The 17,836-nt window shown below is 44.7% G+C and overlaps 1 protein-coding gene across 2 annotated transcripts; it reads left to right on the top strand.

Annotated features, from left to right (window-relative positions):
• Window positions 1-17,736, top strand: SYT11 (synaptotagmin 11). Of its 2 annotated transcripts, none has more exons than XM_054562969.1 (4): window positions 1-264; window positions 6,001-6,827; window positions 15,678-15,798; window positions 16,392-17,736. In XM_054562969.1, exons 1-4 carry the CDS (start codon window positions 231-233, stop codon window positions 16,700-16,702), a joined length of 1,293 nt encoding a protein of 430 aa, XP_054418944.1. In that variant the 5' UTR covers window positions 1-230; the 3' UTR covers window positions 16,703-17,736. The 2 variants fall into 2 exon arrangements, with proteins under 2 accessions (XP_054418944.1, XP_054418943.1); XM_054562968.1 differs by having other exon boundaries at window positions 15,678-15,801.
• Window positions 17,737-17,836: the final 100 nt, after the last annotated feature.

Raw genomic sequence — 17,836 nt, 5'->3', positions numbered from 1 at the left:
TACCTCGCATCAGGACCAGTCTGGCTGCACCTGCATCCTCGGCTCAGAGCATCCCTGGAGCATCTTAAGAGGCGACCGCAGCTGGCAACCAGGGACCATACCGTCGCAGGAGGTGTCCACCAGATACCTTCCCCCTCCCTTGACCTAGCGCTGTACAGCGGCGGGCTCGGTTCTGATCCGGAGTTCCCAGAATTGCAAAAGCATTTGTAGCAATATCTTCTGGTTACGACATGGCCGAGATCACCAATATCCGACCTAGCTTTGGTAAGTACAAGTTGGGAAAACTAAGCCTGGTATAGTCAAAAGCGTGGAAAAGCCAGGGAGCCCAGCAGCAGGGCAGAGAATGAAGCCCAGACCAGGGTCTTCAAGTGCCAGCCCCGCTAGAATCGGGCTTGTGGTGGTTGGTAGCGGGCAGTGGACAGAGCCTGAACTTGAGCTATGAGCTGCAGAGGCTGGGAAGGCCAGAGCCATACGGATGCTGAAGGTCCAGGATGTAAAACCTTGTATGGTGCACCGTCAGCACTACTGGAGATGAGAAACAGAGCTTGCGGAGGAGGTGAACCCCTCCTTCTGGGGGAGGAGAGGTGGGGTAGGCCGAGCCCTCCCCCTTGGGGCACGCAGGGCGGTGCCCCTTCCTCCCCCTCCTACTCCTCAGTACTGCGGGGGAGGGAGGTGGTAAGGGGGGATGGGGCATCAAGATGGCAGCTTGGAGAATGTGGGCTGGGTGGCTGGCAGCCAAGGGAGGCAGCGGCCTCTAGAGAGAGAGGTGCGGGGGTGGGGAGCAAAAAGGAAGCCACTCCTTATGCCGGTCAGCTGTATGCTGGAGCTGGGAGGAAACGTGAGCCCCGCAAGTTCTATTCTGCATCGTAATGGTGGGGTCCGTCCGATGTTACCAAATGGCGCTTGGTGCTGCTGGGCTGGGGGATGACGTGATGTCTATTTCTGGGCCTCCTGGCAGCGCCTAGGCGCTTCCTTCAGGCCTTTGTTCCCTGTTCCCTGGGACGGCTTTTCAAAAAGGGGGAGTTCACCCGCGCTAGTGCTGGAGCTAGCGGGGTCCCGAGCCAGGCCGGAGGGGGAGGGGCAAGAGAGGCCAAGCCTGGGGGAGGGCGCTTTGTGTACCAGAGAAAGCATTACGTCATCTCGGCAAAGCTGGTCCCTGACCCAGCCTTTTGGGCCCCAAGATCAGTTTCATTACTTGGAGCCGAGCTAGTGGCGTGGAAAATAGGGAAGACAGGAAATAAAAGCTCGAGAAGTAAGTTTTTTCCTCTTAGGGAATGTCTCCAAATTATAGTAGGCTAACAAACTACCTGTGCTATGCCTTCCTGGTGCAATAGTGAAAAAAAGAATTGCCCTGCTTCTCCCTCAATTCTACTCTGGTTAGCATAGTAGAAGCAGTGAGAGTTGCTGTCAGCCTGCGTTTCCTTCTTTGCCTTAAGAGATCCTTAGCCCTCAAACAATCCAGAAGGTTTGAGCATCCAGTGTTTAGGGTGGGGCCAAAATCCAGCTAGGAAATGGTTTTTCTCACACCCCAATAAGAGGTTTATGGAAATGAGTAGAACTTCATGTGCTCCATTCTCTCGGTATCAGGAGAAGACATCAAATCAGGGACAGTACCCAGGCAACAGATCATGCCCATTATCTGCTTGTTCCCACTGATTCCCAAGGCTAAGTCTTGATAGCATTTCTTTCTTCCACTTCACCTTCTGTATCACTATTGTTTGAGTCTTAAATTTCCAAAATAGATGTCCCTTTCATGATTGCATGAGCACCCTATGCTTTTCTTTCTGCTCTTTTTCTTTTTATGCCCTCTTTTCAATATATTCTTTTTTCTAATTGCAGTTTCCGATTTCTTGGAAAGTGAGATGGTTTGGAGTATAATGTAGTGATTTCCTTTAGAGGGAATATTAGTGGAAAAGCTAAAAGAAATTTTACCAGCCTTTTACATACTACATTTTATTTAATCCTTACAAATACCCTTTGGTGCAGGCATTATTACATATATTTTCCAGGTGAAGAAACTGAGGCTTAGGAAAATAAAGTCACACAACCTAATGAGGGTAGTGCCAATGTCCAATTGATGCCAAAGTTTATTCTTATTTTTGTATCACACTGGTCTATTTGACAGGGAAAGGCTATTTTGGTACAGGAAGGCAATAAGCAGGTCTGGTCAGAGAATGACAGAGTTGAGCATAGCCCAAGTGTGTCTCTTAGGTCTTTCAACCTTGCGGAGGGTTTCCTACATAGAGAATTGTTACTTCTGACTTTTTCATGTCTCATAGAGTACTTCACTTCAAATGCCATAGCACTTGGGAGATACATCAAGTCTACACTCAATTATCCATGACCTTGGAGAACAAAAGGAATAATCTGCAGGTGTCACTGCAATTCACAACTACAACACCCACTTTAAATATTAGTTCCAGCTTCCTTTTCCCACCAAACTTTTGACTAAAGAAAGAGGGTTCTGAATTTCAACATCCCCGATGTTTCTAATTCACTGTCTTCAGTGTGGGGAAGAGAGGCAGAGATTAACAGATACCCAAATGAATAAGAAAGTAGGGCAAAGGTGGGAAACAAGGTGGAGGAAAGTGCCTAGGTGATTTATAAATGGAGTATTTGTTTCTCTTCCTTCTCTGACCTCCTGAAAGATAAGATTCCTTTATCTTCTCTTTTACCCACACCACCTCCATTTTCTAACAGTAGAATTGAGGCATGGTAAGGAGCAGTGGGTTCCCTCAAGATCACAGAGTAAGTTTATGTTAGAGCCAAAAGGGTCACTCAAATGTGTCCCAACATGGGCCTTTAGATCTCTTTCAAATCATTCTCAAAACTATGCTTGTCTTGTTAGTTTCCTGCTTTCCTCTTCTCACAAAGACCATCAAAGTTCAGTTTCACTGATCTGTAGCAAGCAGTTTTCAAGATAGTCCTTAACTGGTGAATAGAGAACCAGTTTTTTAGCTTGTGCCCAATTTGATTGACAATTGAAACCAATCAATTGTTTAAATAAGTATTTACTGAGCTTGTATTAGATGCAAGAGACTCGGGGATTCAAAGATGGACTGGATGCTGTTTCGGCCTGCTCTTAAGGAGCTGAACATCAAAGCTACATTTTGTGAAAACTCTCTATAATAACTCTTATTTCACTTAATTCTCTGAGAATAAACTATTTTTCAGTATTGGCAGTCACCTTGATTTATTTGATTAATGGCTTTTCTTCTTTAAAAGGTAACCGCTTCTTTCCTTTCCTGTTTCCAGCTTTTATAGAATCATGGAATGTTTGAAGCAGAAAAAACTTAAGAGACACTTAGAGTAATCCCCCTGAAAGAAATGCCTTTTAGAATATGACTGACCAATGGTGATACAACCTCTGAAAGTTTTCAACTGTAGATTCACTGCCACATGAAACAATCTGGAAGGCAGTTCTAATAATAATTTGACTCTTTTCATTGAGTTAAATCTGTCTTCTTATGGGTGGTATGCACTGGTACTAGACTTGCCCTCGAAAATAAAATCAAGTCACACCTTCCATCACAATGCCTTAAATAATTGAAGAAAATTATTCTTCCTAGACCTCTCAGCCCCTCAGTTCTTTTCATTTTTTTTCATTTGATATTATTTCCAGATCTTTTACTATGCTGATTATTCATAATGTAGAGTCACTTTGGTACCAGGCAAACCAGCGTTTAAATCCCATCACTGCCATTTGCTGCTACTTGGCCTAGGGCAGATTTGAGTCCCTAGGTTCCTCAACTGTAAATTGGGGATACTAACAGTATCTATTTAATGAGTTCTTTGACCCAGAGAGAGAAAGCTCTAGTGTAATACCTGGCATGGACATTATTAATGTATACACACACAAAAGTTTTTATGCCTGTCAGTGCCAGACAGAACACTCCATATGTGTTGTGACCCGTACAGATGAAGTTATATTACCTTCCTGTGATGCAGACTGCATATTCATAGTATAAGTTGGAATTAGCCTAATTATACTCCAAGCTTGTGGTCACTTAAACTACCAAGTTATTTTTGCTCATATTTGTCAGTATGGTCTGCCGTTGCTCAATGATAGGTTTTAAAGACCAAATAGAATTTTACATTTTTCCTGATATATGCAATCATATTGACCTTACCCCCTTTTTCCAGTCTGTGGAGGCTGTTTTGAATTTATTAACTCATTTGCTCACTGAACACTTAATATGTGCCACATGATTCTAGGGCCTGGGGATATGGCAGTGAAAAACAGACATTCACTATTCTTATTAAGCTTATCAAGTAAGGAAAAACAGACAAATAAGATATGTCAGGGGTAATTAAGTACTATGAAGAAAAATAGAGCAGGATGATAGAGATATTATCTCACTTGGGACAGTCAGGAAATGCTTCTCTGCTAAAGTGATGTTTGAACAGAGGCCTGCACTGAGGCACAGAGAGCCAGGCAGATACCTGTTGAAAGGATGTTCGAGGAAGAATCTAGAATATGCTGGAGTCACATTGATTTCTTTACTTCTCCCTGCCCAAATCTTGCCTTAAAAAATAATGTTGAGGTACTTACAAAATAGTCATGGGGATATAAAGTACAGCATAGGGAACATAGTCAATAATATTATAATAACTATGGTACCAGTTTGGTACTGGAAATATCAGGGGGACCACTTTGTAAAGTATATAATTGTCTGACCACCATGCTGTACGTCTGAAACCAATACCAAATAATGTTCATGTAAACTGTAATTGGAAAAAAAAGTAAACAAGTTCAAAAAAACAAACTCATGTGGAAAACTAGAGGCTGTATCTAGACCAACTGGCTTCAGCAAACTTAAAGGGGAAAATAACCCCAAACCTAATTATCTAAGTCAGAGGCCCAACTTGCATGGGGAACAGACAGACAAGACCAGAAGAAGGGGAGGAAAAAAATCTGTTTCTCTTTAATTATTTGTTTATTCAACAAATATAAATCAAGTGCCTGCTGTGTGTTTTTAGTGCTGGGGATATAGAAATAAACTAAACAGACAAAAATCCCTGTCCTCATGAAACATATTCTAGTGAAGATAAAAGACAGTAAACTTATATCTTGGTGTCTATATATATTCTTGTGCATACGTGAGAGTGAGAGAGAGAGAGAGAAAATGAACACCTAGAAGAAAATTAAGCAGGTCTTGGGGGTGGAGAAGGTTGCACTTTTAAATGGGGTGGTCAGGAAAGATCTTACTAAGAAGGTGACATTTGAGCAAAGATCTGACATTTTCTAGTCTCTATTTTTTCTTTTTTTGACATGTGAAAGTGGTTTTTTTTTTTTTTGTATTTCATTGTGTTTTTTTCACATTACCTTTTAGTCCCTTACATCCCCTGCCCCTTACAGTCGCCATTTTTCTATTTTAAATTATTCTAATTTAAATACCTGGGAGCTGAAATTTGGACCACATTTTAAACGTACTTAGACCCACAGTTCTTCTTTTTACTACCCACCCACTTTTACTGCCCTTGAGCACCGTTCTAAAACCATCCAAAGTCAACTGCACCTCCTTTTACCCCACCTGCCAGTCCACTCAGGCCCAGTGTTTACAAACCCTGTACTAGATGCTGTGGAATGTCCTCCTGAAACCAGACATGCTCCGTGCCCTTGTGTAACAGTTGAGGTAAATGGGTTCCCATGTAAAAAGGTGACCTTGTAACACTTACAGGGCAGCTTTATGTGAAACACAAATCATTATGAGCAATCCAGATTAATAAGTGCTGAGGGAAGGCCAAGAAAAGAACAGGGAGTCAGGTGGGGCACTTCAGGGAAGTCTTTCTGGTGAAAAGGAAGAGTCATGGATTGGTTGAGAGGATGGATAGGGGCATTTCTAAGAGAAGGGAGAAGTTCATAAGGCCAGATGAGCAAATTTCGGTTTAGAGGCAAGGTGCAGATTAGCTTGGCTCCAGCAGGGGCACTGATCAGGAGAGCTCTGGACAGGGGTTGAGATCCGCCTGCCTTGACACATCTCTGGTCTCCACCTTCAGATGTGTCACCAGTGATGGCAGGCCTTATCGGGGCCTCTGTACTGGTGGTGTGTGTCTCGGTGACCGTCTTTGTCTGGACATGCTGCCACCAGCAGGCAGAGAAGAAGCACAAGACCCCACCATACAAATTTATTCATATGCTCAAAGGCATCAGCATATACCCAGAGACCCTCAGCAACAAGAAGAAAATCATCAAAGTACGAAGAGACAAAGATGGCCCTGGGAGGGAAGGTGGGCGCGGGAACCTGTTGGTGGATGCCGCAGAAGCTGGCCTCCTGAGCCGAGACAAGGGTCCCAGGGGACCTAGCTCTGGATCTTGTATAGACCAGTTACCCATCAAAGTGGACTATGGGGAAGAACTGAGGAGCCCCGTTGCAAGCCTAACCCCTGGGGAGAGCAAAACTACTTCTCCATCATCTCCAGAGGAGGACGTCATGCTGGGATCCCTCATCTTCTCAGTGGACTATAACTTCCCCAAAAAAGCCCTGGTAGTGACAATCCAGGAGGCCCATGGGTTGCCTGTGATGGATGACCAGACCCAGGGTTCTGACCCCTACATCAAAATGACCATCCTTCCTGACAAGCGGCATCGAGTAAAGACCAGAGTGCTGCGGAAGACCCTGGACCCTGTGTTTGACGAGACCTTCACCTTCTATGGCATCCCGTACAGCCAGCTCCAGGACCTGGTGCTGCACTTCCTTGTTCTCAGCTTTGACCGCTTCTCTCGGGATGACGTCATTGGGGAGGTCATGGTGCCACTGGCTGGGGTGGACCCCAGCACAGGCAAGGTGCAACTGACTAGGGACATCATCAAAAGGAACATCCAGGTGAGGAGGAACTGTGTGTTGGGGAGGGATGGTAGGTTGGGGGGAGACAAGATATTAGGGGACGAGTGGAAGGGGAAAGGGATGAAATGGGTGGTGGCAAAGTGGGACTGTGGGGAGGAAACTCTCAGCTCTCAAGAATAAGCAGTGGACAGAATAAGATGGAGGGCCTGGCAGGTCTCCTCTAAGAAGCAACTTCCTGGGAAGAGAGGGACAGGTAGCTTCTGAAATGCCACATTAGTGGTTGGCATCCTGATAGTGCATCCAGCTTGCTTGGATATAGGGGCTAATTTTTTATCTCAAATAATGTACGATCTTCCCTTAGTGAACTTATTTCTTACAGCTGAAAAACTATAAAAGTAGTCCAGTAACTCCCTCAGATTTCCTTTCCCAACCCAAACCTCGGGGTGTAAATACTATCATGTATATATGTCTTTTATTAGCCATTTTATAATGTAATGAATTGCTTCACCTTGGAGCCCCTTGCCTAGGCCCAAACCTTTCCCATACATCTCTCTCTCTCTCCACTCCTCCTCCCTGTTTGTGTTAGGAGGGGAATATGTCTCCCACTGGGCCATCATCAGCTCCTGAATGATAGAATGCAAGAAGTGTGTGTCCCCTGTCCTCCATTAGTTCATTCATTTCTTCCACAATTGGGGGGCGGGGGCAATGTAATCCTAAAGTTAAGCCCTGGGACCCTGGAGTTGGACTGCCTGACTTCATGTGCCAGCTCACCCCTTTCCAGCTGGCTTACATGGGTGAGTAACCCTTCTAAGCTTCTTTTTCCCCAGATGTAAAAGGGAGCTGCTAATACTGCCTTCCTTACAGTGATGAGGCTCAAATGAGATAATACCCTGGCATATTATTGCCCTGAAGGAGCTTTTACCTTAGTGGAGGAAAGACAGATAATCTTTGACAATTACTATATAGTGAAGTGTGCTAGATGCTTTGAAAGAAATTGTTAACATTTTAAACTCAAAGTTTCATTCCTTTTTCAGGATAAAATATAAGTGGTTAATTGCAAGGACTTGGAAGTCAGACCTCAATTTTTATCCAAATGCCATCAACCAGCTGACCTTGGGCAAGCTGCTTACCTCACTTTCTTATAGGAATTAAGGTGATGAATTTACATCACCCCTAGCACTTAATAAACCTTCAATAAATTATAACAACTATTATTATTAATAAAGTTTGGTCCCTGGGAGATGTACATAGTTCGGAGATGTTTTTATTTTGTTTTAACAAAGTAAAGGGAGACCTGCATCAGTGGAGAAGCAGGTAGAAGGTTCCGAAAGGATATCAGGGTCACTTAAAAACAACTACACATCCCCCCAGAAAGACCCTTGGCTATAGGCGCCATAATTACCTCTTGATGTATTTTCCACCTGCAAGACTACACTGGACTCTAGGGAGGCAAGAGGCTCAGGATTGGACAAAAGAGGCGTCCAGGCCAGCGGGGGCTGAGTGTGCAGTGAGCCTCTGGGAACGAGGTTTGTCCACTGAAGAAGGGCACTGCTCCAAGCTGTTGGGGAGGCGGGAGGGAGCATCCCCAGAGGTGGGTTCTTACCTTCTCAGCTAGGTAATAGGCACCTGTCCCACTGCAGCCAGCCCTGTCAGGCAATTGCCCAAAGAACTGCTGCTGCCTTGCAGCACGCTGAGCTTACCCCACAGGGGCAAGGGGAGTCCAAAACTTTTGAAGAATATTAGAGGCCTTTGGTCATGATATAAACACTGGTCCAATGTTAGGATCTAATGAGACATCCTAGAGGCCAACGTAGCAGGGATTCCCATAGCCTTGGAGGCGGGGGTCTGAGGGTATGGTGTCTCTCCTGTCCTATTTAATCCCCCTCTGTCCCATTCCCTCTCCCTCCATCCCTCATCCACAAGGTTCTGCCACCCTCTCCCCTTTTCCTGACTCCCCTTTATAGCAGCTGCAGGGCTCCACTGCTTGCCTTCATCTAGCCCTTCTCCCAGGAAGGAGCCTTTCCAACTCAGCCTTCCCGGTAGCCCCAGCTTTGATGAAGCCACCAACTAGCTGGACTCCTTCAGGCGGCTAATGCACTTTCAGCCCAAGGTTGAGAGCGGGGGTGGCTCTGTGCCAAACTGCAGCTGCGAAGAGACTGGCAAGGAAAGGGACTTGGGCTGGGAACAAATTAGCCTCCAATCCAGGACACTAGGCAAGGAGTATTTGCTGAACTGCCAGGGGCTGTTGCCATGAGCCAAATTTTTTTCGATTTTACTAACTTCCCTCAGGAGGAGTAAGCCAGGGCTGGGATCCTGAGTAATACATCCCCTGGGAGAGGCCCCAGACAGGAGACTCAGAGCCTGTGCAGCCCCACTCTGGAGCCTTCCAGCCTTTTGGGCTTCTTAAACACGTTTTCCCCAGCCAGTGCCTGTGTCCCATCCTGGGCCCTAACGGTCATCCCCCTAGTCACTCGTCCTGGTGATTCCCTAGCGCTGCAGCCTCTAAACGTCTACCCTAAATCCTCCCTGCTGTAGCTGAGAGTCTGCCCTTCCTAGATCTCCCCTTAGCTCATCAGTGAGGGCTGCCCTGGATGATTCCACCCTGTCTGTAAAAGCGTTTTCCGCTCTGTGTAAGGCATCCTCTTACAATATGGGGCCAAATTATCTTCCTCCGAAGATTTCTGGGTGGAGACTGGCAAGAACTGCATTTTTCTACACAACTCCTCACTCCTAACTGCATATCCTGACTTTTAGCAGAAAATTCATCTCTCGTCCTTTCCATTATCCAGTGCAGTCTGGTTGAAGAAGCCCAGGACTGGTCGACATTTTTTACTCTATCCATTTCACTACCTTACTCTGGGCAAGTAGTTATTATCACTGGGCCTCAATCTCCCTCTTGGCTGGATCATGAAGGGATCTCTTTGTGAGATCATTCAGTTCTTATGAATATGTAAAAAGATATAAGAAGCATGAAAAATTAACCCTTGATTATTAGTGAAAGAAGATCCCAATATGTTACCGAATAATGGACCCATTGCTTCGGGCGGGGGGAGGGGTTGCCCCAGATACTATTACTAAAATAACGCCCCCCTTCTCGGAGTCCCTCTGTTCTAGGTGCTTTGCCTGCCACCCTTAGAAATTATGGATCTCAATGGCAGAGTTTGGTGGCAAGGAAAGGAACTACTCAAAAGTTATACAGATTTTGAATAATGGCTAAATGTCTCTGTTAAATCTAAAAATCCCTTTAAAACACCCACCAATACACACAGTCCTGACTTTCCCTGCCTTTGCCTAGTCAGACCAGTCAAGGGTAGCATCCTTCAGAAGACAAAGAACAGAACTCTAGCTCGGCTAGGCAGGCCTCTCGCAGTTCCCAGCGCCATCAGCTGTGTTGCCGCGATCTCCAGCTCTTAATCCAAAACCACGTAGCACCTTCTCATGGCCCACTAGCAAGAGTCCTTTCTCCCCTTTACTTCCCACATGGTCTTCACACTGTTTCCCTAGTCTGTGCCCCATTGTCTCTCACGCAGACCCTGTAACTCCTAACTCCTTCCCAGTTACATCCTACATTAAAGTTATGCAAACCTCCTGGTTAGCCTGTTGTTGTGCAAAATAACTGTCTTTACATATGAAGCTATCCTGCTGTTATTGACATGCAAAATGACTCTCCACGCCCTTGCTCCATGTCTCCCATCCCCCATGGCAGCCAGCCAGCCTTGGTAGGGGAGGGTATATATTTTTTAAGATTTTATTTTTTTATTTTTAGAAAGGGGGAGGGAGGGAGAAATAAAGGGAGAGAAATATCAATGTGTGGTTGCCTCTTGCATGCCTCTACTGGGGGCCTGGTGCACAACCCAGGCATGTGTCCTGACTGGGAATCGAACTGGCAAAGCATTGGTTTGCAGGCCGGCACTCAATCCACTGAGCCACACCAGCTAGGGCTGGGAGAATATCTTATCTTTTTCTTGGATTCCCCAAGTTCTAGGCCCCGTTACAAATCCCCCCTTTGGGGAGGCCCTGGCTGTGCCCCATTACATAAACAGTATAAAATCTGGATATTGGACCTTGGGACTACTTTTCTTTTTTTAGTGGCAGCTTTTTTACTAGTATTTTATTCACATAGAAATTAAAAGTAAATTTATATTCCCATAATAAATTCCCCACAAGGAGATGGGAGGCAATACAGAGAGGACTGGGGAATAAAAAACAGACAGTGGGAATGAAGTGATTTACAAAGTAGATAAAGAGAGTTGTTAGACTCCTGATTTCTTCAGGCCATTATTTTCCAAACCATTTCTTGTCTTGCCACCATCAGAGTCAGATCTGGTGTTGATGACCTGGGACAATGGTCAAGAGAACGAAAGGATTCTCAAAATTGCAGATTTACAAGGGACCTTAGAGGTCATACATTCTAGCCAAAGAGACTGAAAAGAAAGAAAAAAGAATGCCCGTTTTCCAGGAACTAAAGAAGGTTGCTATGTCTGTGTATTGAGGAGGTTGAGAGGAGGGATGTAATCGAACATTAAGATTTTTGTTTCTTTTGTTTTCCCATGTTTGAGAATTATGGGGAGGTGGCCCTTGGGATTTCTAACCCCAGTAAAGGTTTACTGAGTATGTGTGGGTCTACCTAATGCAAAGGCTCTGTGGCTAGAAAATCAGTCTGGAAGGGGGTCTGTTAATTAAAGGAAATAGACTTCTCCCTCGCCAAATGTTTCCTTGTCCGGATGTTGTCTAGGACCATGCTTCTGTCTGTTCCTCTAGGGCAAAGGCTCTCAGCTTCGTCAGGCCTGGATAAAACCCATTCTCCCCCTTTTCCTTCTGCTTGTCCTTCTCCCCTGCCCCTGCCCCCAACAGGGTCTTTGCCTCACTAAGTCAAGGGGCTGGGAAACAGAGCTAGCTCCCAGCCCTTGACAAAGAGCCTTTAAGAAAGAGCCATTGCATTGACAATGCTGCTTGGAATGAGATTGGGTAGGAAAAGAAGGGGAGGGGGACAGGGTGAGGGATGTGAAACTCTGTTCTTTAATGCAGAACGGAATGGTATTCAGACGGTGGTGTGGCTGCAGACTTGGGCATCACAAAAGGGCAGCCTGATGGGGACGGGCATTCTGCCCAGGTAAAATGCCAAAGGTGAAGGGGACTAGCGGGATAACAGTTGCCTGAGGAGTGATTTTAGGGGAGAAAAGTATTAAAAGGGTAACCAGAAATTGTCTACTTTTTCAAAGAACTAGGGAAGGGGCACAGGGGTTTAGATTAGAAAGATTTTGCTATAAGGAATGATTTAGGAAACAGTTTTAAACAAATAATCAGAAAACCTAAACTATAATTTGTAGTCAGTGTTTTTACAAATGAAACTCTGTTATTCAAATCAAATATCCTTTTTACACTACCTATCCATCTTCTGTGTATAGTTAGAATTATATTTAAAGATTGTATATTTAGCCCTGGCGGGTATGGCTCGGCTGGAGTGTCGTCCCATGGACTGAAGTGCTGTGCATTTGGTTCCCGATGAGGGCACATACCTGGCTTGCAGGTTTGATCCCCCATCAGGGCATGTATGAGAAGGCAACCAATCGAGGTTTCTCTCTCTTCCTCTCTCTGTCTCTGTCTCTCTCTGCCTCTCGCTCCCCATCCTACCTCTCTCTATTAAATGAAAAATGTCCTCAGCTGAGAATTAAAAAAAATCACATATTTAATATTTAGATAGCAGTATTCAAGGATTGTCCCAGAAATAGATATCAAGTCTACTTACCATTTAATTTTTTCATGGAACTAGGGGAGAGCAGTGGCCCAAGCAATCCAAAGGTTCTTTCTTTCTAGATCAACTCTGATGGGACTTCCTATGATGATGGAAATGTTCACTATCTGCACTGTTCGATATGGTAACCACATATGACTGTTGAACACTTGAAATATGGTTTCTGTGACTGAGGAACTAAAATGTAAATTTTATTAAATGTTAATGAATTAAAATTTAAATAGACACATGCAGCTAGGGCTGCTGTATTGGGTGCCTTGGTTCTGAGTGTTTTGGAAGGCATTTGATTTTCTTTTTCTTGGGGGATTACTTTCCTAATGCTGTTTGGCTGTGGCTAATAGTAAAAATGAGTTTACATTTTCTCCGATGGTGTTCTGATTCATGCCAAAAGGAAGCAGCTCAAAAGTATACTGGTTGGCAACGGCAACCAGCCTGTGATTTGTGATTCTAAACTGACTGAGGAGTGCATCCCATGGATATAATCAAGTGGTGACAATATGTATGTTATGGGTAAGGAAAAAATTTGGGACCTCAATCTAGCAGAGAACAGCCATCAAATATTTTTTAAAGTCTATTTGCTTGTCCACTCCAATTTCAAAAGCTAAAGACTATGTTTAAATTTTATTTAATCACATTCTATGCCCGAGAGACATTTTCATATGGTCCTTGTATGAAATATAGTCTCAAGAAATTTTTTAAAGCCTGTGAAATATTATCACAGTTTTGTTCCTTGAGATGACTTAAGGCTTATAATCAAAACACAAATTATTAGGTTTTCCCCTTGTTTTTCATTGATAAGCTAATTAAACTATTTACTGCTATTGTTCTTTCCTGTATCAGACACACTGGAGCAATAGAACACTAGCCCATGAGCTTCTTGAGGGTAGGACTCCTCGCTGTCTACTCTTTCAGGCCTAACTGCTGGCCGAGTTCCTGGCACTTAGTAAGTGCACAGTAAGTCATTTTGGTGGGTGTCTAGGCTGGCGGTGAGAATATTCCACTTTTGTTCAATCTAAGAAGAATTCCAGAAGTAGGTAACATTTCTGTGGTGCTCTGAAGAATACAAGGGATAAGATTTGATAGTGGGCAAATGATTTTATCCCACATTTAACTTATGTCCTAAATTCCTCAAAACTGTACCTCCTTTTCTTCTCCTTATCTCAGTCTCAGCCCCACTTTCTAAGCTGCAAACTTAAGAACTAGTCCTCAAACAAAAGAAACAAAAAAGGAAATAGTCCTCCATCTCTTCCCATTCTCCTACATTTACATCCAATTAGCCACCCAAACCTAGAAAATTCTAACAATTTTTTAAAAATGTATTGACTTTAGAGAGAAAGGGAAGGAGAAAGAGAGAGAGAGAGAGTCGTCGATTTGTTGTTTCACTTATATATATATATTCATTGGTTGCTTTGTATATGTGCCTTGATTAAACCTGCAACCTGGCATTATCGGGACAACGCTCTAACCAACTGAGATACCTGGCCAGGGCCCTGACAATTCTTCCTGGGACATATTTTGCCCCCACATCTATCCCCTCTGCTGTAGCACTGGTTCCAGGCCCCCTCGTTTCTTTGTTAGCCTCTTGTAGTTGCCCCTTAACTGAGCTTTCCAACTTTGGTCTTTCTCTAGTTTATTCTCCAGCTTTCACTAGAATATTATTATTATTATTATTATTATTTATTCCTTACCCAAAGATATATTTATTGATTTTAGAGAGAGAGGAAGGGAGAGAGAGAAAGAGAGAAACATCGATGTGAGAGAGAAACATCGATCAGTTGCCTCCCGCACGCGCCCTGACCAGGGATCAAACCTGCAACCTAGGTATGTGCCCTGACCGGGAATTGAACCCGCAACTTTTTGGTGTACAGGACAATGCTCCAACCAACCGAGCCACCCTGCCAGGGCTAGAATAAAAATATTATTAATAAAATATTAACAACAACCATAATAACTTTATTGCTCCTATACGTACAGACCTCCTCTTGCCTTGGCGACTCTGCTGTTTAGTTAGAGTGCCCCTCCTGCTCTTCACCCTCCCCTCGCCCACCTCTCCAGGTTCCTGGCTCATCTTTCCTTCCAGAAACCCCAGCGTCAGTCACAGGCGCTTCATCACTCTCTGAACACAGCGTACCCTTTCAGAATCCAATGCTTTTGTACCAGCCATTCCTACCACTCTTCCTGATGTGAGCTCCCCTCTACCCATTGTCTCATGCCCTCTTACTCTTCATAAACTCAGCCTAGGCGTCAGTTGGCAAAGCCTTCCCTGGATCTCCCAGCTGCACTTAGACAGGCTTCTTACTTCTCTGACAAGTACATCTTTGCTTGCATCTCTGTCTCCTCTACTGCGTGTTAAGCTCCTTGGGAGCAGCTGAGTCCTGTCAGCTCTGGGTCCTCAACACCTGGCATGTAGTGAGTATCCAAATGTGTGTGAAATGTTCTTGGAGGACTAGTGTTTTTTTCAAACTTAGAATAGAACCTAGAATAAACTTGAAGATGGGAAAACAAAGATGTGGGCATGGGGACAAAGCCATCTTGGTTGGAGAAGACACTCTGAAGTGCATAACTGAGGCAGGCAGAGCGGATGTGGACATTCACCCGGTGAAATGGAGGAACAGGCTCCAGAAAGGTCAGGGACTTGCCCAAGGCCAGGTGGTGAGTAAATGGCAAAGTTAAGACTCAGACCCAAGTTTCCTACCACCCACTATACATTTTTATCACAAGAACCAAATGAAAGAATAGGAGAAAATATACTTCTATAGCATACAATATGCGCCAGGCACTGTGGCATTTTATAAAATTTAACTTATTCAATCCTTTTCATAACCCTCTGAGTTAGGTACTATTTTTATCTCCATTTTATAGGTGATGAAACTGAAGTACAGAGATGTCAAATAACTGGTCCCAGGTCAGGCCGGGCTGGCTTCAGAGTCTGCCCTTTTAAATATTAGGCTGTGCTGCCGCTCCATGCAAATGATTTTATTTAGTGTCAGGATTATAATTAGAACATTTCTTTCCTTCCCTCCTTGTTCAGTCTTTTCAGGGGATGAGCACCTGCCATAGAGCCTTCTCCACCCTGTGCTCCCTCCCCAGCCTGTCTTCCCTCGGGATTCTCATCTGCTGTTTTTCCTTCACAGAAGTGCATTAGCAGAGGGGAACTACAGGTGTCTCTATCATATCAGCCAGCGGCACAAAGAATGACAGTGGTGGTCCTCAAAGCCAGGCACTTGCCGAAGATGGATATCACCGGTCTCTCAGGTAGCAGCTATTTACTTCAACCTATTTCTAAAATGTCCAAATGACACCCCCCTCATCTTGCCTGTGGCCTAGACAGACCCCTGTGTCAGGACCACTTAGACCTGTCACTTTGTAGCCGTTCTTCTCTCTGTGTACTTCTCTTCCCGATAAATATCTAGATTATAGGTTTTCCTCGTCAGGGAGGTGCTTTGGGTGAGCAAATGGGGACTTTACCTTGGGCAAGGTACCCTACAGAGTATGCTTGCCAGGTGCTGAGTCCTTGTTCCAGACGAGACTTATCCCAAAGACTGTCGGCATTGTCGTTCTTCTCTGTGCTCTCAGTGATGCTTCTTGGTGTCATAGGGTTTCTTCAAACCTGGCTTGAGGAAGTTCTTTTCTCTCCCTGCTTGATTTCCTCGGCCCCTTGCCCAGGCAGGCAGACTCGAACACTGTCAGTGTGCATTTATTGTGCTGTCACTAAAGACCACGTGGGCGTGGCCACCCAAGAGATGGACAGCATAACCCCTTCGTTCCCAATATGAAACCACCATTACATATGAGAGGACTGTGTCATAGGTCTGTCTTCCTTTTTCTTATCTCTTTGGGGGCCCCAGATCCTTATGTCAAGGTGAACGTCTACTACGGCAGAAAGCGCATTGCTAAGAAGAAAACCCACGTGAAGAAGTGCACTTTGAACCCAGTCTTCAACGAATCTTTCATCTATGATATCCCCTCTGACCTCCTGCCTGACATCAGCATTGAGTTCCTTGTCATCGACTTCGATCGCACCACCAAGAATGAGGTTGTGGGGAGGCTGATCCTGGGGGCACACAGTGTCACAGCCAGCGGCGCCGAACACTGGAGAGAGGTCTGCGAGAGCCCCCGCAAGCCTGTGGCCAAGTGGCACAGTCTGAGCGAGTACTAATCCTGTGTTTCTCACCTCTCACCCCAGGGCCAGGCTGGGCAGGGACGTGGTGGGGACAGAGGTGATAGAAAGAAGCGGACTCAAAATCTCATTTTAGTTATAGAAGAAAATTTCTTACAAAATAAACCCCACAAAGAACACCCCACATGACCACAGATGCAGATTAGTTCTTAGGGATGGTGATTTTTCTCTTTTGCAAGGCACTAGGAATCCTTTTTTTCTTAAATGGGAAAATAGAGAGGGAAAGACCTCTACAAGTTTATATATAACAATGTAACCTTATACTTGCATGTCTAATACAAACTGAAGAAATTAGCCTGACTGCCAATATCAAGTTAAAGATTTTAATCCATGAAAATTGTGTTTTGTGCCGAACTATATTTGCTGATTACCTGAAATTGGCCTCTTTTCTTTTTTTAAAAATTGATTTTAGAGAGAGAGGGAGGAAGGTGGGATGGGGAGAGAGGGGTGTTGTCCCACCTATTTATGCATTTATTGGTTGATTCTTGAATGTGCCCTGACCGGAGATCAAACCTGCAACCTTGGTGTAACAGGACGACATGCTAACCAACCTAGCCCCCTGGCCAGGGCAAAATTGGCCTTTTTTATTGGGCTTCTCTGGAGAGTTACTCTCACTCCCCACCTCTGCAAAAGAATATTTTGCTCTTGTAAAACCTCATTTTTATCTTTCCCTTCTTTTCTTCCTATTACCTCTTACATATCTGCTCTTTAACTGAGTTCAAAGTCCAGAAATCTGTAGTAAGCCGAGAAACAAAGGTGGAATGGATTAGGCAAGGTTTGCAAGAGAAAGAATGTTTGAGAAGTGGGGTGTTTTTGCTGTCAGCACTCCTGCTATGAAGGGGTAGACGGCAGTCTGATCAAATTGTGATGAAGCACATGGACACATCAGATTTATGAGGTATGATTGGGATCACAGAACAAGATGACATCTCTCAAAAGAGCTTTCGAGACTTCAGATTCAGCTGTAGGATAGTACCCATGAACACAGCATACTGATCCCAAACACTGTTTGCAGGGAGAGGAGAAATGAGATGACTCCCACCCCCCCACCCCCTTCACAGCTCCATAGGGAAGCAACAGCCATTCATTGGTTCATGGGTTAGAAAGCATCAG

Source organism: Pteronotus mesoamericanus, unplaced genomic scaffold, assembly GCF_021234165.1.
Source record: "Pteronotus mesoamericanus isolate MK-2021 breed Mesoamerican mustached bat unplaced genomic scaffold, CSHL_Meso_final scaffold_705, whole genome shotgun sequence".
Taxonomy (NCBI): domain Eukaryota; kingdom Metazoa; phylum Chordata; class Mammalia; order Chiroptera; family Mormoopidae; genus Pteronotus; species Pteronotus mesoamericanus.
The sequence above is the reverse complement of the archived record's forward strand: the minus strand, read 5'-3'. Positions and strand labels throughout refer to the sequence as shown.

Excerpts from the sequence above, each read along its gene's own strand:
- SYT11 (XM_054562968.1), top strand. The coding sequence starts at position 231 with ATGGCCGAGATCACCAATATCCGACCTAGCTTTG. Across the intron at positions 265-6,000 it reads CAATATCCGACCTAGCTTTG|ATGTGTCACCAGTGATGGCA; the intron begins GTAAGTACAAGT and ends CTCCACCTTCAG. Across the intron at positions 15,802-16,391 it reads TATCACCGGTCTCTCAGGTA|ATCCTTATGTCAAGGTGAAC; the intron begins GCAGCTATTTAC and ends TGGGGGCCCCAG.